The sequence below is a fragment of the Eucyclogobius newberryi genome, unplaced genomic scaffold (assembly GCF_026437365.1).
Source record: "Eucyclogobius newberryi isolate DKJ021-1_F unplaced genomic scaffold, fEucNew1.0.hap1 SCAF_7, whole genome shotgun sequence".
NCBI classification, from domain to species: Eukaryota; Metazoa; Chordata; class Actinopteri; order Gobiiformes; family Gobiidae; genus Eucyclogobius; species Eucyclogobius newberryi.
In genome coordinates, this window is record NW_027316389.1 from 30,354,917 (window position 1) to 30,380,952 (window position 26,036).

Below are 26,036 nucleotides of genomic sequence, written 5' to 3' on the forward strand. Positions count from 1 at the left end.
GCTTCAGAGTGTAGCAACTGTTGGCCCAGATCCAGCAGATAAATAATAAACCAACTGTAAAGCGTAGGGAGCTCCTCACGAAGGACCCGCGACAGAGAAGTGCAGTTTGATTAAGTGTAGAGTTTTAATTTAACAGATGTCATGGAGAATAAATCAACAGAAATCCAAAATAGAGGCCAGTGATGTAATCTATGCAGGATCAACATCAACGTATCTGCACAAGGACAATGAGCATGAACATCACTGAGGAACGGCTTATTCAAGATTAAATAAGTTGCGCGTCCTTGGGGTTTACAAAGTTCATAATACTGCTATATTTGTGTGAGCTTTGACCTGTTTACAACTTTTTTCAAGCTTGTACCCTGACCACGCAAAAAGCTCAATTCCTGGGTGACCCACTCTCATCAAGAAGGCCCAACAGAGGATGTACTTCCTGTGGCGGCTGAGGAAAGCCAAGCTGTCAGCGCAGATGATGATGCAGTTCTACACGGCCATCATTGAGCCCATCCTCACCTCCTCCATCACCTCCTCCATCACCTCCTCCATCACCGTGTGGTGCGCTGGAGCCACATTGCTCAATGTCTCCAGTACTGTCCAAGACCCTTTCATTGAAACAAAGGGGGAAAAAGGGGGAATGTCAAACTACTCAGGGATCCGGCAGCATATCTGCAAATGGCGAAGCCTCCTCTGGTGTGGTAAATCTTTTTATTTTTCCATCCACATTGAGCCTCAGGATAAATCCACTCTGTCTCATGCGAGATTTCACCAGAAATCCGCAGCGAGACGTCTAGATGCTGCCATGACACGCTATTTATCACTGAAGTTATGGAACTTCAGTATAATAGGTCTTGGACTCTGGTTCGGGCCAGCTTGGGAGCCAGGAAGTGATGTGCACGGTTACGTTTTATTTCACCAGATTTTTTGGGAAGTTTTAGATATTCGGGGATCCAAGCCTTCATAAACTTGACCACAACTTGACCACAACTACCTTCAGTTTCCTCTAGACCAACAATCTGCAAATTACCTCTTTGATTACGATCCAGGTTGTCCACTTGGTCAGTCAGGACACGTAACTGGTTTGTCAAATCTGAACTTTGGGCTGCAGAGTAGAAACCATATTAGTTAATATGCACATTTCATTTTCGGCTGCTGTGCCACTCTTGGATTTCAAATCACGCATTACTGAAAGAGCCGCATCTATCTTTGCGTCTACTTCATGTGTAATCTTATCAGTTTTCTCCCCTAAAAATGTTCCTCACCTTGAAAGGTATCATAAGGCCCAGTCCTAATCATGGCCAAAGAATAAGCAGCTAAAGACCGCAGGAGTTGAGATTGTACATTGTAGGCAGGCACCAATCCAGCTTTTTTAGTTCCAATACTAATATCAATACTTTGATTTGTAATATGTATCTGCTCCACTTGAAATGCCATTTAGGTCATTAAAAAAATTAATAATTAACTAAACTGATACAAATGCTATCAAACCTTGAAATAGCTACAGAACAGCTTTACAGCATAACAAGATGTTCTGGCCCAACATCAGCTAATAAATACATTATTACATCACATAAATAGTCCAAACAGTATATGGAACCAATACCTGATCAAATCAAATGTTTCTGAATCAAAACCAATACCAGCGTCAGTATCGTTGCATCCCAAGTACTTTGTGAGTAGTTTCACTTTACCAAAACGAAACATTGTTAAGCATCTTAATACGTTATGTGAAGTACTACTACGTTCTTTTCTCTTTTGTAGCCTACTGTCTATTGATCGCATGCTAACGTGCTGACACACTTCCATTATAGCAAGCCTCTTGAGGTCTTGAGATTGACAGCTGCCCTCTTAGACTCTACATTTTAAACAGATCACGTGTGGGTCGGCATCCCCAGCTTGACACTGCATCTGTGACACGTTCCACATTAATGGGCCATTGGGGCCACAACAGCTGGGGACAAGGAGCCCACTTTAAGTGAGCAAAGAGGGGGTCGCAAACTAACACCACTCTGTGCCCAACCACCAGCTTTTCTGCCAGCAAATAAATAACAGTGATTTTAATTAGGGCTGTGTTTATCAAGATTATTTTCCCAAATAATCAGCATTTCTGATTTACAAGATTGTGATTTAGGCTAGAATCTGTTGGAAATTGTATGATTTAAAACAGTGGTTCTCAACTTTTTTCAGATGTAACCCCCAAAATATCAACTGTTGGCATTTGCTGCCCCCAAGTATAAAGGGAGGCTACATATCTAATGTTTGATTTGATTTTGAAGATATTGACCTAGATAAATGACTTTGGCAGGCCATCAAATAATAATGTACATTGCCACAGCATTTGACTATTTTATCCATTTCCATTTTTTCCCCTCATATAATCTGAGGACCCCCAGGTTGAGAACTATTGCTTTAAAGGACACATATTATGCTAAATTGATTTTGCTGAGCTTTTAACCATGTTCTGACATTGTTCCCTCATCAAAAATATACCTGGAGTTCACAAACTCCTGAAAATCCATCTTATTAGGCTTCCGCTGATTCGTTTGCAGACCAGAGGTTTAAGGCCAATCACATGGAATTCAGGGCCCCGTTCTTTGGCACATTAAAAAAAAAAGTTGTTATGATGCTTACAATGGCGCTTTGTACATTTGTGGATGAGAAAGAGGACTGTGCTTTTCTGAACACTGGATTTAACACAATTTAGATTTTCTGCTTTGTGGCGCTTTGACCAATCAGTGTGAAGTATTTTCTTAATATCCCAAAGCCTTCCCAGATTGATTAATGTGAAGAACTCAATTCAGAGTGAGACACAGATCATTGTGGCCCGGGCCAGGTAACCTCTCCCCACCAACCGTCAAAAACCCAACATCATTGCCGGACACGTTCTGTGCATTTTTGCTTTCGAATCACGATAATTGCAACTGCGTGCTTAAACCAGGAACAGTTTTGAATTTTAAAATGGTGCAATTCCCTCTGCAGACAGTAGATAGAGCCAAAGCTCAGGTACTCTGGCATCTCCTAAGGGATCATCTCAAAATGAGTTGAAGCTGAAAAGACGTAATATTTTTCGTCTTTTTGTTGCTTTGAAGCTTCAATAAGATAAGATATTCCTTTATTGTCCCACATGGGGAAATTTCATTGGTGCAACGCAGGTAGATACAGAGGTAGATACAGAAGAACAGATCACTTATAGGAAGTCTGAAAAACACTTTCAGTAGAAGATCTCCTATAAATAAATAAAAACTCCCATAGACAAATAAATAAATACCATTTCATGTGATCCGCAGTAATTGGTTTGAAATGCTAAAAAACTATATCAGCAGTTAGGCCAACATTAGGCGGCGGTGCGGGTGGAGCGCGGCGGGTGCGTGCGCGGGTGCGTGCGCGGGTGCGTGCGCGGGTGCATGCGCGGGTGCCTGCGCGGGTGCGTGTACGGGTGCCTGCGCGGGTGCCTGCGCGGGTGCGTGCGCGTACGGGGAGCACGGCGGGTGCGTGCGGGGGAGCACGGTGCGGCGTGGCCCGTGCGGGGGAGCACGGCGCGGTGTGGCCAGCGCGGGAAGCGGGGCGGGCGTCGCCGTTGCCAACGCGGCTGGTGCAGAAAAGTTGGAAAAGCTTTTTTGCTGCAAGACGCGGCGCAGCAAATGATCAAGAGATTTGGCTCTAGTAACGTGCTACGCACTGACCGGAAGAAGGACCAAAACAAACCCCGCATGAGGTTTCGGCCAATCACAGAAGACGTGAGATTCTCACTGAGACGAAAGCATGTGAACTGCTTCTGTCATTCTGACAGCAGGTCTAAGGTCTAAACACAGGCAATTGACAATTACAGGTTTTGACAAGAAACATTAGTTTCTCACTCTCTCATCCTTTTGAGATTATCTCAATCTCACAATTTCGGTTGGATGGGATGTGTCGTAGGGCCCCCAGGGCCCGTGACCATGTGGATTGAGTAAACAAACATGCGCGACAGGTGACATTATTTGGAGAGTTCATAATTTCTAAATATAAACTTACCAAAGGATGTTCAGAGATGTTCACTAGAGGTGAGCAGGGTCTATCAAGCTACTATCGTTTTATCAATGCGGAAAATTTTATGTGAAGCCAGGGGGAGTTGGTCCAGAGAGAGACGAAAAACATTACGTATTTTAAGCTTTCAACCTATTTTGAGATGATCCCTAAGGCTGTGGCAAAGTTATTGTTTTTTGTAAAAACATTTTTTAATTCATGAAACCAAAGTAAAGATACTTACATTAACAGTAGAAATAATGCATACCATTTTTCCTTTAAAAAGGAATGCAAAAAGGCATTTTGTTCTATTTACTGATATATACAGCATTTAATATTGCCTATTTAAAGTAAGTGGACAAAAACACTTAACTTTTTAGGTTACTCAGTTGGCACCGAAACTCAGTAAATAACTTGATATTAAGTTTCTATTTGTACTACTTTTCTTACTTTTTATGTTACTTTTTACTTTAACTTAACACTTATCCCCATTACTCCTTCTACTACCGCTACTACTACTACTACTACTACTACTACTACTACTACTACTACTACTACTACTACTACTACTACTACTACTACTACTACTACTACTACTACTACTACTACTACTACTACTACTACAAAGGCCACAACTGCTGGGTAACCCGCAGTCCTCTTGCTGCCCCCTCCAACGACAGAGGACCACTGGCCCGGCCTTCTTCAGGACACTTGGCACCGACTGGAGTCCTCCCTGATGCCGGAGCGTGCCAGGCGACAGCTGCGGGGGCTCCACTCATAACACCCCCCCAAAAACATCCCCATTACCCCAGCAGTACCCCTGAGTAACCCCTCAGCCACGGCAGGCCACGCGGGGCTATGGCCTCCTCAATACGACCATTGTTTTGGTCCGGGTCAGCTAAGCCCCCCATATCAGAGAGATGAAGCCCGCTCCTCAGACTTGGTCGGGGTGGAACGGTCGAGCGAGAGGCGGGGGCTGTTTGGGGGTGTTTCATGTGGCCATGGATGATAGACTGAACTTTAATAGCACTGCAGCTGTTTGCAGTGCAGAGCCGCGCAGAATCAAGCATTCGAGACTACCACACACTCCAGTGTGCGTTATCAGCAGTGCAATTAGTCTAGTAGGGCTGAAAGAATCCATTTAATCGCAACTAATTACTGAGATAAGTGCCATCTAATTTACTAATTTAATAAATATTATTTGGACTTTATATAGATTCCACAACATTCCGTGTGCTGAAAAAGGAGATTTTACAGATAAGACAAACAGTAATTCAGGAAACGCATACATTTTGTGTTTTTGAAGAATATTTTGTGTATTCAAGCACTTTGGCTTTATCGGGGCAAATTTAGTAACAGTGTCATATTCCCAAGGCCTTTCACTGTCCATACGGCTCATCGATTAAGCAAAACAATAATCTATAGATCAATTCGTAAAATAAAAGCCAGTTTAATTACAGTCCTATTATACACCTATTTGTACGATGACATCATTTTAAGTGTATGAGGTTCAGAAATGTCATAATCTGGCAGGGCATTTTTATTTTACATAATAATATGATTTATATGAGGCTTGAGATTTCTCTGCAACTACAGGCTTGGCAAGTCCTACTACCAATGCCAATTTTAAAGTTAATTACTGTAAAAAAACAAACCAAAAAACATACAGGGGATTAGCTCCAGAAGTTTGAATCCTTCCTGGACCAGCTTGGCTACTGCACACGCCTCCCGCCAAGAAAGACTCAGAGGAGCACAAAAGAAGACACATTTTAGTCATATATTAAACGCAGGTAACTTTCAAATGTGTCCATGTGTTGGGCAGTGGCAAAACTATTACTAAGGCCAATTTTAAATGTCTTAATTTTAGAAATATTTACAATCTAAGACTGAATAGAAGTTTGATATATTTTCATCACAATATACATTCAGATGACAAGACAATAAAAGAAAGCTAAAGGACTCTTGAAGTTCAAAAAATGAACTCAAACAATGACTAAGTTTCCTGACTTAATTCCTCAGTGTTTATAAATGATGCTGAAATAACAGTGGCTTAACTCTTCTGTGAAATGGATATTTATATACTGAAAGTGAGAGGCTCCGGTGACCGTAGGTACCGCTGTTATGTAACTGGCATGTTGTTACGCTCTACAGACACATCTGACCTCTGACCCCAGGGCCGCCAGTTGATGACACTGCTACTTAGAGACTACTGTGACATGTCATGTCTTTTGTAGACTTTCACACATATTAGTTATAGATTATTATTTTTTTATTCTATTGTGTCCCAATAAATAAGTGAGTGCAAATAAATACAATTGCAGTATGTAAAGAAAGGAAAGAAACTTTCTCTAGAATATTCTAATTAAAATATTATGAACAGGAACATATTTGATAACATTGAGTATTGTGGAGCTTCCTACATTTTTAATTGTATTGACAACGATCCCAATTTATCATAATCATCAAACCCTATGATACACAACAAAGGGCAGACAACAAAAAGTGTGTGAAATCTAATTGTAAATGAAGAAAAACGACTTCATATGGAAAGCAAACATAACATTGAAGAAATAAATATAAAAAATGCCACGATGCACCAACATTATGTACACACTCCAATTTTGTCTTGGATAACAATTTCTGTTCATGTTTTGATCAGTGAATATCTGTCCAGAGTTTATTCAGTGAATAAACAACTGACATGTTGGGATGTGTGGAAAAAGCATTTACCCCTGTGCAATATTACAACATCCCATTAGAGCCAGCAAAAAAATGTAATACCATTCCATTGTGTGTGTGTGTGTGTGTGTCTGTGTGTGTGCTTCTCTGTGTGTGTGTCTGTGTGTGTGTGTGTGTGTGTCTGTGTGTGTGTCTGTGTATGTGTGTGTGTGTGCTTCTCTGTGTGTGTGTGTGTGTGTCTGTGTGTGTTTGTGTGTGTGTGTGTGTCTGTGTGTGTGTGTGTCTATGTGTGTGTGTGTGTGTGTCTATGTGTGTGTGTGTGTCTATGTGTGTGTGTGTGTGTGTGTCTGTGTGTGTGCTTCTCTGTGTGTGTGTCTGTGTGTGTGTGTGTGTGTGTCTGTGTGTGTGTCTGTGTATGTGTGTGTGTGTGCTTCTCTGTGTGTGTGTGTGTGTGTCTGTGTGTGTTTGTGTGTGTGTGTGTGTCTGTGTGTGTGTGTGTCTATGTGTGTGTGTGTGTGTGTCTATGTGTGTGTGTGTGTCTATGTGTGTGTGTGTGTGTGTGTCTGTGTCTGTATCCCTGTGTGTGTGTGTGTGTGTCTGTGTCTGTGTCCCTGTGTGTGTGTGTGTGTGTGTGTGTGTGTGTGTGTCTGTGTCCCTGTGTGTGTGTGTGTGTGTGTGTGTGTGTCTGTGTCTGTGTCCCTGTGTGTGTGTGTGTGTGTGTGTGTGTGTGTGTGTGTGTGTCTCTCTGTGTGTGTCTCTGTGTGTGTGTGTGTGTGTGACATGTAAAACTATGTGATTTACTCCTCCTGGACACTGACACCAGGCTGTTACCAGATCCTTCACGACACTCAGACCTGAAGCCCACGTCGTCAGCACCTTGCCCCACACTCTGTTCTGAGAAGAATGTGCTGCCCGAGTACGACTGAACCTCCTGACCCGACGAAATGGGCAAACAAGTAAGCGTCCTACAACTCGATCCCTGTTACGATACATTGGTCACATTTGCTCTGCACTTATCACCTCCGCATAGCTCTGTGTGAATGAAGCCACCGCCAGTGTGATGCTGTTTCAAAGTTGGCTTGGATTCTTGAGCTTTCAGCCGTCACTCAAGCTGAACACATGAGGTCAGTTTAGGTTTGGACAGTGAGGAAAGTCAGCATTCCTTTGTGAGAGGAAAATATCAGGAAATCACATTATTCATTCATTTTCTACCGCTTGTTCCCTTTCGGGGTCGCGGGTGACTGGAGCCTATCCCAGTGACTTTGGGCCTTAGGCGGGGTACACCCTGGACAGTGGCCAACTCGTCGCAGGGCCAAATCACATTATATGATTTTTAAATAATTTATCTGAACCTAGTATAAAACAACTAAGGCCAGAGAAAGTAACAAATTAAATCAACATTTCTTTGTAGAGCACAATGAATAAAATATGCAATTCAAAGTACACATTTATTTGTGCTATTATTATCTGTATCAAGGCTATTTCTTTGTATTGAAATCAAGTTTGATATTTTCGTGTCGACACTAGACCATAAAAAAGTGCATTAATATGTAACCGTGACTGGTAAAAATCTCATGAAACAACCATTTTTGCAGTTCCTTGAGTGAAATAAACAATACACTGAGGGGAAGGCTTGCTGTAGCTTCGAGAGCTACGCCAAACTTGTGTTTTACTTACAGCAAACACAAGAGGGAGCTATTGTTTTAAAGACGACAAAGCTCCAAAGTCACCAACTCACACACACAAAAACACATTTAATCTGTATCTTTTTATTTAACTGTTATTATATACATTAGTAATGGTCTGAGATCTTCAACATAATGCTCATGAGGGTGGAAACAAAACCCTTATGAGGATTTAGTTTTTTTGTGGTGTTATTGCCCTTGGTATTTCTCTAGTTTCTCATGTTCCTTTTTCGGGATGTTGCCTTTACTTGGTATCGCCATGTCAACCACAACAGCTTTCCTCTGCTTTTTGTCCACCACCACTATGTCCGGTTGGTTCTCCACCACCATGCAGTCGTCTGTATCTGGAAGTCCCAGAGGACCTTGGCTCGGTCGTTCTCCACCACCTTTGGAGGTGTTTCCCACTTTGTCCTTGGGATCTCCAGCCCGTACTCTGCACAGATGTTTCTGTACACTCCTGGTTATGAAGCTCCATGTAAGCTGTCCCTGCCAGCATCTTGTACCCTGCAGTTATGTGTGGGATTGTCTCAGGGGCCCCTTTGCACAGTATGTATGTTATCAGTTACCTTTGGATCAGTTACCTCTCACAGACTGTATGTAACGTTTCAAAACACTAGAGGGAGCCATTGAATCATCTTTCTTTAAGTTTGATGGCACAAAGTCAAAACAGTATTCCTTTTCAAATATATTTGGCTTAATCTGATCTGGTAAGTGTCTGAATAAGTCTCATGGGGTCATTATTTGATAGTGAAGCTGTAGGAGGCTTGCGGTCTGTTGCAGCGGTGGAGGATTCAGGTTTATAGATTTTCTGTGGTTATTCTTTGACTCAGATCAACAATAAATGAAGTGTGAAAGTCTGAAAGGACCTGCCCCATAAGTCGAATCTACTTCTAACCCTTCAAAGGTTCTGTGACTGTGGCCAACTCATTCATTTATTCGAAGAATGAGGAACAAAAAGGTATAATTTAACTAAATTATCACAACAACATAAACCTCTGTGGAAATGCTGGTTGTTTATTTGCAGTATAGTGCAATTGAACAGCTTCTTTAACTTTTACAATGCTTTAACTTGTGATTTTTTTCCCCCCGATTCTCTATTCATATGTTTCTTGATTTGATAACCCATGGATTTGAAACTTTTTGAATGTTGTTTTGTTGTTGTTTTAGAACTACTGTGGCAATGGTGGAATCTTGTTTAGCCCCAATTTCTACTACCTATTACCTAACCTATTACTCTTTTGTACATTTAATTCAAGGTGTATGTAGCCAATAACTTAAAGGTGGAATATTATGCCAAATTTACTCCGATGAGCTTTTTTTTTACACGGTGGCAAAGGCGTTTAGCGCTCTTGCCTCCCAAGAAGGAGATCATGGGTTCGATTCCCGGACCAGACCAACATCACATGATCTCTCTGGGTGGAGTCTGCATGTTCTCCCCGTGTTACCGTGGGTTCTCTCCGGGTTCTCCGGCTCCTCCCACCGTCCAAAGACATGCATGTGTTAGGTAAAATTGGCAACTCTAAATTGGCCCAATGGACAGGTGTTGAAATTGAGTATATTCTGCTATAACACTTAAAACATTGCATCTGGCCCGTCCAATGTAAATGTTATGTCCATAATAAAAAAAAAAAGAAGATGTTACTGTATTTTGAATCATGCAGATTTGAGTAATTCTGGATCGTCTTGCATTTGAGGCTTGAATGCGCTGAAAATGTCAGTTTTCTCCTGCCCCCCATCGCCGCTTACTGCCCTGTACTTAAATGAAATAAATCAGCCTGGTCATACATGTAGGGCTCAAAAATGTCAGTCAATAGGAAGTCATTGGACCACACACATTTTGCACACATTTCCATATCCATCCTGTGTGATTGTTCTGCAGCCGCTCAAAACGACGATGATGAGGCAGGACGCTGTAAGCCGGTGGTGAGCAGTAATTAGTGGACAGCTTTTGGCACTAATTGGGTTTCATCAGATTACATTTGAAGTGTGGGTCGCCCTTATCCACCCCGGGGACTGGCTCTGTCTCTGCTTACTTTAGACACAGGAAGTGACATGACATTATTTCCTCAGTTTACGTTCCCCTCCTTTGCTCGCTACATGAGTTCAACACGGGACAGATGTACTGTTCGGCCCTAATCATTCCTGATTTGAGCGGTGCGAGGTTCTGTGTTTGCGAGTCTATTTTTAGTCCTCTGTCAGACACTGTGGATTGCCACAGTTATTCCTACAGTGGTGGGATAAGTATAAGTTAAATAATGGACGATTTTACTTGCATGCAATGAAATTATGTAGTCAGTGTTTTGTCTTGTGTCCATTTACTGGTGGTTGGAGGTGGTGAATGGCTGAGTTTAGTATTTCTGCTCTGAACCAGTGTCCTTGGGCAAGGCACTTCATTCATAATATGTGGCTAAGGAGGGCATCCAGGGTAATAACCTGTTTTTCTATGATAACGTTGGAATAAAAAGAGCGCAAACAACGAGAACATTTAACAGTGGATTGACAAAAATACCTTGAGTTTTATTTATTTTGAAAATATATAATATAATCTGCGGCTATAACTGGTCAGTGGAGTCTAAGTTGACCAAAATGTTTATTTGTCTAATTCCTTCATTAGGATTTATATGGATGGCAGCAAAACAGAGAGGGCATGGATTGAATTTGCTATTTTGGGAATGAGTTGTGAGTTTATTCTGCTTTTTTACAAACAAACATTGTTCTTATTTTCTTGCCTTGGTTGTGCCCTTTGGGTCAAATACATGTTCAGGTCATAGATATAGTTGATCAAGAATTTCTTTACTTGATTACAACCCTAAGGCAGTTCTGTAAAATGTATCACAAAAGTACAGAAATAGCACCCTTGTTTGGAAGAATACACTGCAAATCTGTATATTTTTTTAATTTGTTCTTTTTCAAGCAGTTTTGCTTTCATCATACAGATGATACGCAATTTTTTGAACATCTCCAAAACTACAATCTCAATATTTTAAGTTTGTCAGTACATCTCCATCATCGATCTACTGTCACCACTGATTAGACCGACGTAATGAGTCCTGACGATTGGAGTGCCCGTGCTTTTGTGTGGGACGCCTCATATCGCTCTCCTCTCTTCAGCAGCACCGCTCTGAGCCTAACCCTCTTCCGGCCGCCCGCCCTCATTGGTGGGAGTGGAGCCTGTCTTCAGAAACCGCTCTAATCCTCTTAGATAAAACACAGCCCTGGCCCAATCCCCTGCTCCGACCCGGCCCCTCCCCGCCCGGCTCCCCAGTGTGCGTGCCTGCCTCTCTCCATGCCGGGGAAGAGCACTTTTAATCCAAGGCAGATTACGTTGCAAATTGGGCGACGGTCAGAGCAAGCGGCTACCAAATCTACATCCAGCCGGTGGAAATGTTTGCTGGAATCAAGCCGCGCTGCTGCCGGTGGTGACTGCCAGAGCGAGGACCATGCTGGCTGTTTGCTGGAGAACTTGGAAGACACCAGCGCAGAGGAGGAAACTTCTGACGTCTAGTTTACCTGAAGAATTCCATGCGTGGCACCTTTAGCTTGTCATCTTCTGTTACGTGGAGCTTTTGGAAGTCAGGAAAATGCCAATTGCAGCTCCAGTTTTACCAAGTGTTGCTTTTATCAAAATTGGGATCTAGCCAACATGAGGCACCCTTTACTCTTTCCAAAGTGTCTATGAAGTTCAGAGACTCTTGAAGAGGCAGCATGGACTCCAGGATGCCAGGAGTTGGGAGGTTCCTGGGACTTTTAGGATTTTTAAGTTTATGGTTGTCAGCTCAAGCTCAGATGAAGATTCCACCAGAGACGTAAGTGTTTTGTGGTCAGTAGTCAGCAGATGCCTGATTACCTGACATGAATTATTCTCATAATATGAAGATGTGTTAAGGACTCAACACTGTTAGTTTTATTAATAACATTACAAATATGTTGTTATTTAAGTTTAATGCTTCTAACACTAAATCCCTTTGAATGCTTTTTCAGAGTGTGGTTCTTTGTTTTTTCCTAAACAATTTTACCAAAAAGGGATTTAAAAATGTTGACGTGAATAATCCAATATCATTGACCCAGTAACGGGGCGGCACACATAATCACAATCATATCTATATCTCATTTCGTCAATGCAATCAAATTGAGTGTAATTATTACAAACAACTAAATATTTTGTCTTTTTGTGGAGAAAACTGCTATAACACTGTACTTTAGACCTCGACAAACATGTTTGATTCTACATCACATGTTGTGAGTCTTGTATTTGTTTTTAATGTTTGTTTAAATGTTAATCCTCCTGGATGTGTTTAAAATGTGCCCTGTAAACTGATTTCTGATTTGAAAACTAATCTCAACTCTAATGGCAATCGTATTCTGCATCCCAACTTATACATTTCTTTCAAAAATCAATGAAATATTGCACAATAAGCATATAGTTAAATAGGTTAAGGTGATCAGAAGGGCTAAAATGGCCAACAACATTTGTCAAATATTGAATCAAATGTTTCACGTTCACCAGCATGACCCACATTTCATTTGACTGTTGGTTTAATTAGGACAAACCCCAAGCGTGTTACAGTTCAGTGTTCACAGCTGCATCACTAACAACCCCCTGAGTGTAACGTGTAGCCACATGTTCCTGTGGGATCTGCAGCAGTGCCTCCCCGGACCAGACAAATGAATGTGCTTTAAATTGCTTTTGCTGTTCGTGTCAGAGCGGTTAGTTCTCCTGCACGCTTTTTGTCTATAACCCAGTTCCACACAAACTCCACGTTGCATTGGAGGCTATGCTAGCAAAGTTAGGTGTTATGCTTAGGTTTAGCTACAGGCCATTTGGTTGGGGTTAGACTTTTGGGATGGTTTTGCTGATCAGGTCTTGACAGAATTGTATTGGGGAAAGAATCACAGTAAACAAAAAAAAACAGACAATTATATGACCTAATCCCAAAATATATAGTATTACTTGGTTTAGTATTGAACGAATTCTAGTGTTTCCAAAAATCACACATCTAGTTGATCTCTACGCTCCATCAAACCAATATATCAATTGGGGTATTTTAAAAAACTCCTACATCCACTTTCTTGATGGTTAGAACCTACTGGACACTGGTCAAACTTAAGAGCCACAGTGTCCCTCCATCTGTGATCTGCTCTTCATTTATGACCCACATGTTCCTGACCATCATGGACCAGGCCAGTGCAGGGACAGTCTCAGCTTAAAATATTAAGACGGGACATCTAAATCCCACTTACTGTAATCGACCAAAGATCAGTGGCCACACTGACACACTGACACCTGACAGGGCCTAAATTGTGAGGACAATAATAGATTAATCGCATCTCCAAAACAGCAGCTCTAATGTTGACAAGATGCACCTTTGGCTGAATGGTTGAGAAGTTCATTTTGGTTCGGAGTACACACAAAAGGGTTGTGTGGTATGGCCAAAAATAAATAGATATAGTTCTTAGTATCAATTCTGTGGACATAAAAAATAGACTATTAATTATTGCTTTTTAACCCCAAAAAATAGTCAAATTCTCCAAGGTCTGCACATGAGATTACTTTGATTTAAAATTACTTTTGGTAATTGCACAACCCTATGCAGAACTATTAAGTGTGATTATTAGTGTGCATGTTGAGTTGTCTGCTTTAGCTATTTTCTTTTTAAACTATTGTTTGCCATCTTAAAATGTAAGATATAATATAAACAAAACATAAAAAAGAACACAACACGGAGAGAGGGAGCAAAAGGCACAAGGAAAAACAAAACTTTAGCTCAAAATGGTCAATATATAAGTCCCATTTAGTTCAAATTTAAGACTTCCAAATGTCAGTTTTTCCATTTGTCTAATAACTCTTATGTCAGTCCAGTCCTTGACCGTCGGAATGATTTGTGTCGTCCATTTCCTTGTGACGCTCTTTTTTCCTGCAGCCAAACGCCTGCTCCAAAGGCATCTGTTTAGTAGTTCAAAAAGTTTTACCCCCTTGCTGCCACAGTTTCTCCAACAGTCAGCATTTCTTTGTGAATAATGGGCACTTTGACATGGGGTTATGAAAAAAACGTGACACATTTTTCCAGGTATTATTCCCTCCACATGTGATTTTGTGGTCCTCCACTGAGATATACATATATTTTCCCACTCTTCGCCTCTTCCATACTTAGTAGATTATTATTATTATTAGTGCAGTTATGTAATTTAGATTTTAATCCCCTTGAAAGTTCTGATTTATAAGCCTCAATGAATATTTATGTCAGAGCGTTATAGTGGTCATTGCTTTGTTTAATTTCTTGGTTATAGTAAATCTGTAAATAACTATACAAGTCCTGTTTTTCCAAGTCAAAGGATTCTTTCTACATATGAAAGCTTTTCATACAGTTTTCTTAGACAACTTTTGTTATCCAGGCCTTAGATCTCCAATCTGTGCTTTTAGGTGCAAAACTTTGTAAAATCTTAAAATGGTTTGCTGATGACCATCTGTGCTTAGTTTATATATTTGATTATCACAATCCAGGTCGTAAGCACAGACTTCTACAATTTTAATAGAAATACATTTGGAGACATTTTATCTTCACAAGATCACAAGTACTTTGAACAGACTTTGGCAATGAAGACACAGGGGATTGGAATCTTGAAATATTATTGTATACTAGATGTATAGAGCTTAAATCCTTGTCTGTATACAAGTATGAACGTTGCATCTGTTTGGGCAGAATCCAGGCCAAGTCACATCTCCAGTGTTGGTGCTTATATGAAACATAGCTTGACCCAATTAGTTGTACATCAAAGAGAGTGAGACTTTGGGAATCCCAGCAGTGCTCAGTGTGGATACTCCATCACTGTGGACAAAAGTGGGACAAAATCCTTTCTACATTGTTTTTACCTGGCAACACATTTTGTGCTAGGAAATGCATTATTGTGGACTATTTTGTGGTTGGCTGGAGGAATGATGAAAGATCAATAGAATAAAAGATCACTTTTTATAATATGTTCTCAGATTGAAACCCACATTATCTGGTTCAACATTTATGTTGACCGCTCCCATGGGTTTGTATTAATACAGATGTTAAAAATAATTATCTCTGTGCTGATGTTGTAATCATACTCTTTGGGTCCAATGCCTCTTACTCACTATAATGGCATTTTGGCAAATTTAACCTGCTCCAGGACAATGAATGCTCTTTTTTTTTTATCATATTCCTGTTTGAAATGTCTGGAAAAGACCTGAATTATCCAATTATATTTACCATTACTATGCTGCGTTCCAGTCGTCCTCGGAGGTCGGAACTCGGACCTGGGAGTGACGTTTTTTCTGATTTGCTGTGTTCCAGTTGTCAAGTCAATTGGCTGTGAATGAAATTGTATCGAATAATGTGTCCATACATTGTTTTAAATCGGTCTTTTTTTGGAGACAATGTAACATCTGTCCGGGGACTGCGGATGAAAATGAGCATTTGTCAATTTATTAGCGCCCTCTAGACGTTAGCAACAATATCATAATGGCACACGTTTATAACTGCAGAAAGTGTTAGTATCCGCTCTGCAGAGACTCTATTTCCCACGTGCCCCTTGTGTTTGTCATGTGCTCCCATGGTTGTTTCTGTGTCTCCGCCCCTCACCTGCTGTCTGTTACTTCCTGGATTTCCCAGTCACCTCCCACCACACCTGCTGTCGGTCTTCTCGTTACCTTAATTAGTTTCTCCTGCCACTTGTTTGTTTCCCACCAATCACCTGCTTCTCTGTGTATTTAAGTTCAGTCTCCCCGTTGTTCTGTGTCCGTTCGTCACTTCTTGTCTGTCCTGCTTGTACTCCTGCCCCGTCCTGCGCCTGCCTTGTTTATCTGTCTACCTGAGCAAGTTTGTACTCTTCAGTTCTGGCTTTTTGGAAATTTGGATATTTTGTGTTTTTTGACTTTTGGAGCCTTTGTGCCTACCTTTGGATTTTGAACTTTTTGTTAAATAAATTCTTATTTGCCTTATCCGGACTGCTTTTGGGTTTTTGCCTCCGGGATCATAACAGAGGCAGCGCAGGCAGGGTCGCCTTAAGATATCAGTAGGAGACCCTGGAGGCCCCCCTCACACTATTATTATAAAGATCAAGTACAGTACTTTATTTTTTGGGTTAATTATTTATTGTTTATCAAAAATACTTAGATTAGTAACAGTGCCTCTGGACTGGCAAACGGGGGGTGGTGGTCCCTCTGATCAAGAAGGGGGGGCCGAAGGGTGTGTTCCAACTACAGAGGGATCACACTCCTCAGCCTCCCCGGTAAAGTCTATTCCAAGATACTGGAGAGGAGAATCCGACCGATAGTCGAACCTCGGATTCAGGAGGAGCAGAGTGGTTTTCGTCCCGGTCGTGGAACACTGGACCAGCTCTGTACCCTCCATCGGGTGCTCGAGGGTTCATGGGAGTTTGCCCAACCAGTCCACATGTGCTTTGTGGATCTGGAGAAGGCTTTCGACCAGGGGTGTCAAACTCATTTTGGGCCGGGGGCCGAATTTCGACGCTTAGACTGGGTCGCAGGCTGAACATAACGTAAAACAATAAAAAATATAAGAAATGAATAGCTTTATATAGCCTACGCTGTTTTTGAAGCAATTACTGGATCGATTAAAAGAAAAAACAAAACGTTTGTTCTCATAAACTGAAATGTATTAAGAAAAACAAGTGTAATTTCACCAACACTGTGCTTCAGTTTATGTGCATTACAACTTCAGAGTTGATCTACAAAGATAAACATTTAGTCAAAGATATTTGTAACTGATTTTTTTTTTTATTTGACTTTGTAACAAAATAAACTTCAAGATCTAAAAAACCTTTTAAATTTACAAAGTAACATTTTCACATCTCTGTAGTCATCTGTAGTTATCTGTAGTTATCTCTTCACCTGAACTGATTCACCACTAAATACAAACACTCGTGGAGCTTTTAAGTCAGGAGGTTAAGTTATGAGCCACAGTGTTCCATCAAACCAAACTCTTTTGTCGAATCGTGGGCCGAACATTATGTACAAAATAAAACAATAAAAAATATAAGAAATACATAGCTTTTTTACAGCCAAGTAATAGTTGTGGAGACTGTTGCACAAATCTGCACCAGGTGAAAGACTGAGTCCATATTCATGCAGCAGCAGGAACAGGAACATGGACTTTTGATGTGATTTCTGATGTGAAATGTTCATATCACAGACGTGTTTCTGCTCAAACTCAATATGAGCTCAATATTTTCATAGTTTAAGCTGATCTAGTGACAAATGATTCATGTAATGACTCAAATGAGGTCATTGTGTTTGTGTTCACAGAAGTTTGTTTTCTTGTTAGCTCCACATTAGCTCCACTTTTAGCACAGCTCTAGCATCCACAAAACCGTCTCCTTTCTTTCTACCACGTGTTTCCCAAAACTACACGCCTCTTTCCTCGCTCAGACCTCTGCTCTGAGGTGCGTAAGTGCTGTAAAGTGCGCGTCGTTACTTCTCAGCACTTCTCCCTCGGCAGCACACAGGGCAGTGAAGAGCCGCGCGGGGGATCGGCGGCATTGTGGTACGTGTAGTTTTAGCAATAAAAACAAAAGTTACCAATGTTACTATGGTTTTATGAATCTAATGATTTTTTATATATTTCTAAAAAATAAATATAAATTAGAAATGTTCTGCGGGCTGGATTAAAACGTTTGGCGGTCCGGATGCGGCCCGTGGGCCGTCTGTTTGACACCCCTCCTTTAGACCGTGTCCCTTGGGGTGTCCTTTGGAGGGTGCTCCGTGGCCCTTTGCTCAGGGCTGTCCGGTCCCTGTATGATCGGAGCAGGAGCTGTGTTCGCATTGCTCGCAGTAAGTCAGACCTGTTCCCAGTGCATATGGACAGAATTTCTGGGCACTGTCAGGGGTCGGAGGGTGTCCGGTTTGGGGACCACAGGATTCCATCTCTGCTGTTTGCAGACGATGTTGTCCTGATGGCTTCATCAAACCCGCCCCTGCAGCATGCACTGGGACAGTTTGCAGCCGAGTGAAGCGGCCGGGATGAGAATCAGCACCTGCAAATCAGAGGCCATGGTTCTCGACCGGAAAAAGGTGGCTTGCCTTCTCTAGGTGGGCAAGGTGAGGAGTTCAAGTATCTTGGGGTCTTGTTCACGAGTGAGGGAAGGATGGAGCGTGAGATTGACAGGCGGATCGGTGCAGCGGCTGCAGTGATGCAGTCGCTGCATCGGACTGTTGTGGTAAAGAAGGAGCTGAGTCGAAAGGCAAAGCTCTCGATTTACCGGACAATCTACGTTCTTCCCTCACCTATGGTCATGAACTTTGGGTAATGACTGAAAGGACAAGATCGCGGATACAAGCGCTCAAAATGAGCTTCATCCGCTGGGTGGCTGGGCGATCCCTTAGAGATAAGGTGAGGAGCTCGGCCACACGGGGGGAGCTCGGAGTAGAGCCGCTGCTCCTTCACATTGAGAGGAGCCAGCTGAGGTGGCTCGGGCATCTACTCCGGATGCCTCCTGGGCGCCTCCCTGGGGAGGTGTTTTGGGCATGTCCCACCGGGAAGAGGGGCTGCTTGGCCTGGGAAAGCCTCGGGATCCCCCCGGAGGAGTTGGAAGAAGTGTCTGGGGAGTCCCTGCTTAGACTGCTGCTCCCGCGACCCGGCCACGGACAAGCGGAAGAAGATTGATGAATGGATGATTAAATATTGTTTAGGCTTTTAAGATTTTGAACCAGTGCTGACCGCACGCAGCATTCAATACAAGCCTACATATTACGACACAAATTTCAACAACACTCCATGAAACCAGCCATGGCCTGGCATAACAGATAAACCAGACTATAACACTAATGACTGTGCTTTAGGGAATATACCCAACATCTGTAATGCTGGAGGTGTTGTTCAAAGCACTAAGCACATCTCCAGGTTTAGTCTCAAAAGCTTAGTAAAGCACACAGTATGTTCATAGAGTGTGTTCATCTCTAAAGTCTCTAAGGTGCAGTGTCTGATCTGGCTGGCAGAGTTAACAACTTGAAGCATGGAGTTGCAAAGGGACTTGCATGTCTTTGTGGACATTGACAGTCAGTGGTTTTAAATCCATCTGTGCAGTCCTTAATTTGTGCTTGGGTCTGATAGCTCACCGTCTCAATTACTCCAGAATCCAAGACCTTTCTGATCTGTTATATTGTTCCCATTTGACTCCATTTGCTCATCGTATCAGAAAGCAGCTGTTTACCACATTGTATTGCCCCACCCAATTCCCCAAATACCAGTTCTGATTTGCTGCAGGGGCCAGCATCAGTCCTGCTGTGGGCAAATGAAGTGTCAGTAGGTTTTGACACAGATGGGGAGGGGTGAGGAGTAGGGCTCTTTCATCAAACGCAGGGCATGGCCATGTTGGATTTTCTTACCCAGGCTCTGAAATATTCTCCAAATTTCAAATGAGCAAAGCTCTTCCAGTAGAGAAATTGGAAAATTCGTGGCGACTGGAATGCACCATTATGTCCTTTGTTGGGAAATGTGTTCACTCACTGATTATTATTCAGCAAAACGTTTTCTGTCCCGTGATATGTCTTTACATCATCAGAAGGTTGAGATAAAGTCCCTATATTAGCTGTGATAATGTTATCCACTATATGTGACTGTTAAGTGTACACTTAACACAGCTTCACTGATTCTTGTCTGGCAGAATATTCATGAGATGTAATCAAAAACCTCTATAATGGGACCACATACACAATATCTCTAACCTAATAAACTTTCAATTGTAACATGCACCCACTCATTAGTGGAGGCTAGGCTCTGTTGCTTGGATCCATTTTGAGTGTCTATAATTATTGCTTCCTCAGTGATGGTTACTTAAGCAGTTCTTGCAATTTTGTTGAGAGATTTACTGTCCATTCACATTTGATATATTTGAAGTCTTTCACAGTGCAGTTTAAACTGTATATTTTACAGTGTAGTTTAAACTGTATCTTTCACAGTGTAGTTTAAACTGTATCTTTCACAGTGTGGCTTTAAACTGTATATTTTACAGTTTGGTTTAAACTGTATCTTTCACAGTGTGGCTTTAAACTGTATCTTTCACAGTGTAGTTTAAACTGTATCTTTCACAGTGTAGTTTAAACTGTATCTTTCACAGTGTAGTTTAAACTGTATCTTTCACAGTGTAGTTTAAACTGTATCTTTCACAGTGTAGTTTAAACTGTATCTTTCACAGTGTAGTTTAAACTGTATCTTTCACAGTGTGGCTTTAAACTGTATCTTTCACAGTGTAGTTTAAACTGTATCTTCCTCAGTGTAGTTTAAAATGTATCTTTCACAGTGTAGTTTAAACTGTATCTTTCACAGTGTGGCTTTAAACTGTATCTTTCACAGTGTAGTTTAAACTGTATGTAGCACCCTCAAGGAATTAGCATGGGAACGAGGTATAGAAAACGGGGTTTATTCTTGGCTTGAGAAGTTCGACAACTCTTGACTACCCTTGACAACCCTTCATTTCCAATGTATCCGAGGACAACCTTTGAGTCCGTCCAGTAGGTTTCTTGTGAGTATTCAATTTCCAGTTCCTTTTTTAGCATGTCACCAGTGCGAACAGCGACTACAGCAGCTAACAACTCAAGTCGTGGAATGGTTGTGACTTTAGATGGTGGAACTCTTGATCTTCCCATCACTAATGAACAGTGAACTTCTCCAGATGTGCTTACTGCTCTGAGGTAGGTGCACATACCATATCCAGATGTACTTGCGTCTGAAAAATGATGTAGTTCAAAATGCTGAGCCTTGAAATTGGTTGGAGTATAGCATCTTTGAATCTTTACCCCTGCTAGGTTCCTCAGGTCAAGCAGCCAAGATTCCCACTGAGGTCGAAGACTGTCAGGTAGGGTGTCGTCCCAGCTGAGTTTATCTCGACACATCTGTTGCAAGATCTGCTTTCCTAGTAAGACGAAAGGTGACACAAATCCAAGTGGATCGAATATGGAGGCAACTGTGGACAAAACTCCTCTTCGAGTGAGTGGATTTTCTTTAACAGTCACTCTAAACTGGAACTGATCCAATTCCACACACCATTGAACGCTAAGTGCTCTCTCCATGTGTACTTCACTCAATGCCATGTCCAAATCTTTGGCAGCTACAGCACATTCTTCTTTTGGAAGTGACTCTAGAACCTTGGAACTGTTTGAGATGAACTTGTGCAACCTAAGATTGCCTTTGCTACAGAGTTCACGTGCCTCCTTGACCAGCTGTATTGCTTGACCTTCTGTGTCAACACTTGCTAATCCATCGTCAACATAGAAGTTGGTTTTGATGAACTTGATGGTTTCCTTGCTGAAGTATCCTTCTCCTTCAGGTGCCAAGTGTTTGAGACCATAGTTGGCACATCCTGGGGAGGAAGTTGCACCAAACAGGTGAACTTTCATTCTGTAGATAACGAAGGGGGTGTCGAGGTCGCCATTTTCCCACCATAAGAACCTTAGATAGTCTTGGTCGGGAGCACACACATGAAACTGGTGGAACATGCGTTCAATATCACACATTATTGCCACCGGGCTTCTGCGGAAACGACACAGGACTCCTAGCAACGTGTTTGTAAGCTCTGGGCCGGTCAGAAGATGGTCATTTATAGATGTTCCTTGAAACTTGGCAGAGCCATCAAAGACGACTCGAATCTTTCCCGGTTTTTGTGGGTGATACACCTCATGGTGTAGGATATACCATGCCGGGGTCTTGTCAGTATCTTGCTCTGGAACCCTCTCAGCATCACCATGTGCTATAATTTCCTCCATGAACTTCTTGTAGTCCATGTAGTACTGCTTGTTTCTTCTCAGCTTTTTCTCCAAGCATTTGAGTCGATGAATGGCACAGGCTTTGTTATCAGGCAGGTTGGGCCTTTCACACTTGAACGGAAGAGGCATCTCAAAATGTCCATCCTCTTTGAGCCTAATGCCTTCTTTCATCTTTGTTAGGAACCTGAGATCTTCTTGCGAAATCTTGACATCTTCTGAGACCTTTTCCACAAAGTCAGACTCCAAAATTTTTATCACGTCGGCAGGCGAGATAATTTCTTTTATTTGAGTTCTGTACACGTAGTGCACTTCACTGGTCAGGTTTGATGTCAACTGAATACTTGGCACCACTTGCTTCACAATGACTTGATGACTCACTCCAAAGGCATCTCCATAATCAAGACATGGATTGCCAAAGCCCACGATGCTCCAGCCCAGATCAGTTCTTTGTGCGAATGGCTGATTTTCTTTTCCGGACACCACTTGACGGGGAACAAGGGCTTGAGGACAGTTGTACCCAATCAAAAGGCCAACGTCACAACTTTGGAGTGGAGCAATTTCATCTGCGATGTATTCAAGGTGTGGCCATGCCTTAGCTGTATTTGGTGTTGGAATGTGATCTCGATTTGCTGGAATAAAGTCTCTTGCATATGTCACTGGTAAGGGAATGATCTGGTTAGAGTAAAATCCTCTTACTTGTAAACCGGAGAGCTTGTGGCAGGACACAACCTTACCCTTTGAAGACATTGTGGTAAGCTTTAGCTGAACTGGTTCATTTGTAGTATGCAGAGCTCTTGCTGTTTCTTCTAAGATGAAGGTAGTGTCACTCTGTGTATCAAGGAGAGCATACACTAGAATTTCACGCTCTGGCTCACTTTCAGCTGAAACCCACACTGGAATGATTGAGGATGTGTGAGTATTCATGACGTTCTGCATTACTCTATTAGACGTTGCTTCGCTTGTCATTGATGTGACATTGGTGTTTTGTGTAGTTGAATCTGGTTTTCTTTGCTTTGTTTTGTCACCGCCTCTCGTTTGATTGCTCTTTATCTGAGTCCTTTCCTCTTTAGTGTGAGTGTCATGAAGACATGTTGGATGTTTTTTCTTACACGTGTCACAGATTTCTCTGCTTTCACAATCTTTGGAGCGATGGCCAGATTTCAGGCAGCCAAAGCATAACTTCTTCTCTTGCACAAACTTGAGTCTTTCTGTGATATCCTGATCCATGAACTTCCAACATTTTAATAAACTGTGGCCTGCTCGCTCACAGTACCCACAACTTGAAATGACAGCCCTTTCATTGGAATTGATCGCCATTACTTTTGCTCGATAACTCCTGTTCCTCAACACCTTTGTCTTTTAACCTTCACTTGGTTTCAGAGCGTAGAGAGATGTTATGGGGTTACATGCGATTTTGGCTTCACGTGAGATGAATTCAACAAAATGGCTGAAACTTGGGAATGCGTTGGTCTGTTCAAGTACTTCTGTTGCTTTTCTGTTCCACCTTGATGTGAACCAGTCAGGAAGTTTAGCAAGCATTTTCTGGTTCTCATTGCAGTCATTGAGTACTTCGAGACCTTTAATCTGTGACATGGCTGCTTTACAACTGCGAAGGAAGTCTGCGAACTCTTGTAGTTCTACACTGCCTTTGGAATTTATCTTCGGCCATGCATCGAGTTTGTCTCTGAAGGCTTTAGCGATGAGAAAAGGATTCCCATATCTTTCTTCAAGGACTGTCCATGCTGCATTGTAGGCTGACTCAGTGCCAAGCAGAAAGTAGCTTTCTATAGCTTTTCTTGCAAGTCCACTCACATACTTTCTCAAGTAATACGTCTTCTCTTCAGCTGGTATGCCTTTCCTGTCAAAGAGAGTCTGAAAGGAAATCTTCCAATCACTGTATCTGAGTGGGTCACCATTGAAAATTGTAGGCTCTGGGACAGGGAGACGACTTGCACTGAGAGACTCTGCAAATGCCTTTATCAGCTCTGTTGTGTTTGCTTCTGGTGTAGATGCCACATTTTTAGGTGCAAATGGCAGTCTAAGGGGTGAGCCATTGATTTCAGACTTTACTTCATACTCTTTGTCACGGGGACGTTGATGAAGCAGATCATATATGTCTTCATCTGAACATTCACTTTGCTCATATACTTGTTGTCGTGCCTTTGCAGCTTTTAATTTTTTAACCGTCTCCAGCCGCTCTACTTCTCTGCGCTTGGCTTCCAGCTCTCTTTGTTTTTGTGCAATTTCTGCAGCTTGTAATTCAATTTCCTTCATATGATTTTCTTGTTCAAGTAGAACTTCCAAAGCAGCTTCATTAGCAGCAACTTCTGCAGCTGCATCTTGTCTTTTAATAGAGTGTCTGCTTGATTGTCTAGATGAGATCCTTGATTGAGAAGAGCACTTACTGTGGTGAGACTTGACACCACTATTTTCTGAGGCGACAGACTTGAACACTGACTCTGTGTCTTCAAGCTGTTCTTTGTCCTCTGGACCTTCAACCTTTCTGATTTTTTGAGACTTCTCTATAGCTTCAGTGATGTTTCTTGTTACTGCATCGCATGTGTCCATCCTGTGTCTTGTGTCATTGTCAGGAGAATCAATCAGTCTCAGATCATTGTATGCAGTGAAGGTATTTTCAGCATTACTAGTAACCTTGGTGAGATGATCCTGCAGAAGATTAGTTGAGCAATGTTCATTTATAGCTTTCTTAGCATCCTTAGTGACAGCTTTCCACTTCTCATAGCACGCACTGAAACGATGTGTGGCCTTCTTTACCTGCTCATCGTGCAGCTCTTGTCCCTTTTCCGTTAACTTGCGGACTCTTGGACTCCTTTGTGTATCTTGTGAGGTAGTGGGAATATCATCTTTAGTGCGTTCAGCTTCTTGTGGTTGCTCATTTGTCAGGAGTGTCTCTTCACCATCTTCCGCAAAGTCTTCATTTTCTGACATTGTTTCGTTTATTTTGAATGTTTACTTTAAATGTGATTAGTAGTAACTTAAGTTTTGAAATAAAGTATTTGTAGTAAAGGAAAAACCGAATATTGACTTGGGTTACTACTGTACTTTAACTTAACTTAATCTTTCAAATGTACACTTTTAAATATGAGCTCTGTTAGCGTGTCTCAACTACTAAATGTTGTGAATAAATCAGTAATTATTAAGAATTATTGACTATAAACAACATGCTAGTTACTTAGCACAAAAAATGCAGTATATGTCATTACTATATGAACATCACTTCAATTGAAACAGAAAGATAAAGATAATACCAGTCCTTTGATCAGAAATGAAACAAAAAATATCTTCTTATAACAAGTTCCTTTAACTTGTCTGATTTTCTGATCAAATTATCTTAATGAAAGTCCTTGATGCAACATTCATTTGTGGGAACCTGGATCTCCCGCAGTTGTTGCGTCTGGTTGTGCATTTGGCCGTGGCTCTGCGAGGCGCTGTCGTCTCTCCCGACCCTGGCACCGTCTCGTCTACCCATCCGGAGCAGAAGAGTTCTCACTGTAGTACCCTCAAGGAATTAGCATGGGAACGAGGTATAGAAAACATGGTTTATTCTTGGCTTGAGAAGTTCGACAACTCTTGACAACCCTTGACAACCCGTGAGAACTGGGCATAAAAGAAAAATACAATAAATACAATGAAACACATTTACACTTTACATACATTCATCAAATTGCACAATAACGTTACACAAACCTCGTGCGCTGACATCCACGAGGGGCTAATTACTTGGTTTGGGCCTTGATTTGACTTCTTTTATATTCTTAGTTGTTCTTTGATTGTTTTTCAGCTATTTCTTTGATAATTTTCTTTACTCACGCTCAAGATCAGTGTAGCGTGGCAGCATCGCGCAGCAGTCTAAGTGCGTCTCTAAATTAGGTCCGGGTGGAAACTTAATTTTACGTTATTTG

At 41.7% G+C, this 26,036-nt stretch overlaps 1 protein-coding gene across 1 annotated transcript in view; it reads left to right on the top strand.

The window, feature by feature from the left end:
* Positions 1-11,666: 11,666 nt before the first annotated feature.
* The window catches only part of LOC140348660 (voltage-dependent calcium channel subunit alpha-2/delta-4-like), a 101,301-nt gene continuing 86,931 nt past the window's right edge, over positions 11,667-26,036 (top strand). Inside the window, exon 1 of the mRNA XM_072434675.1 lies at positions 11,667-12,172. Coding sequence (XP_072290776.1) covers positions 12,072-12,172 — 101 coding nt within the window. The 5' untranslated portion in view covers positions 11,667-12,071. The remainder of the gene's footprint in view (positions 12,173-26,036) is intronic.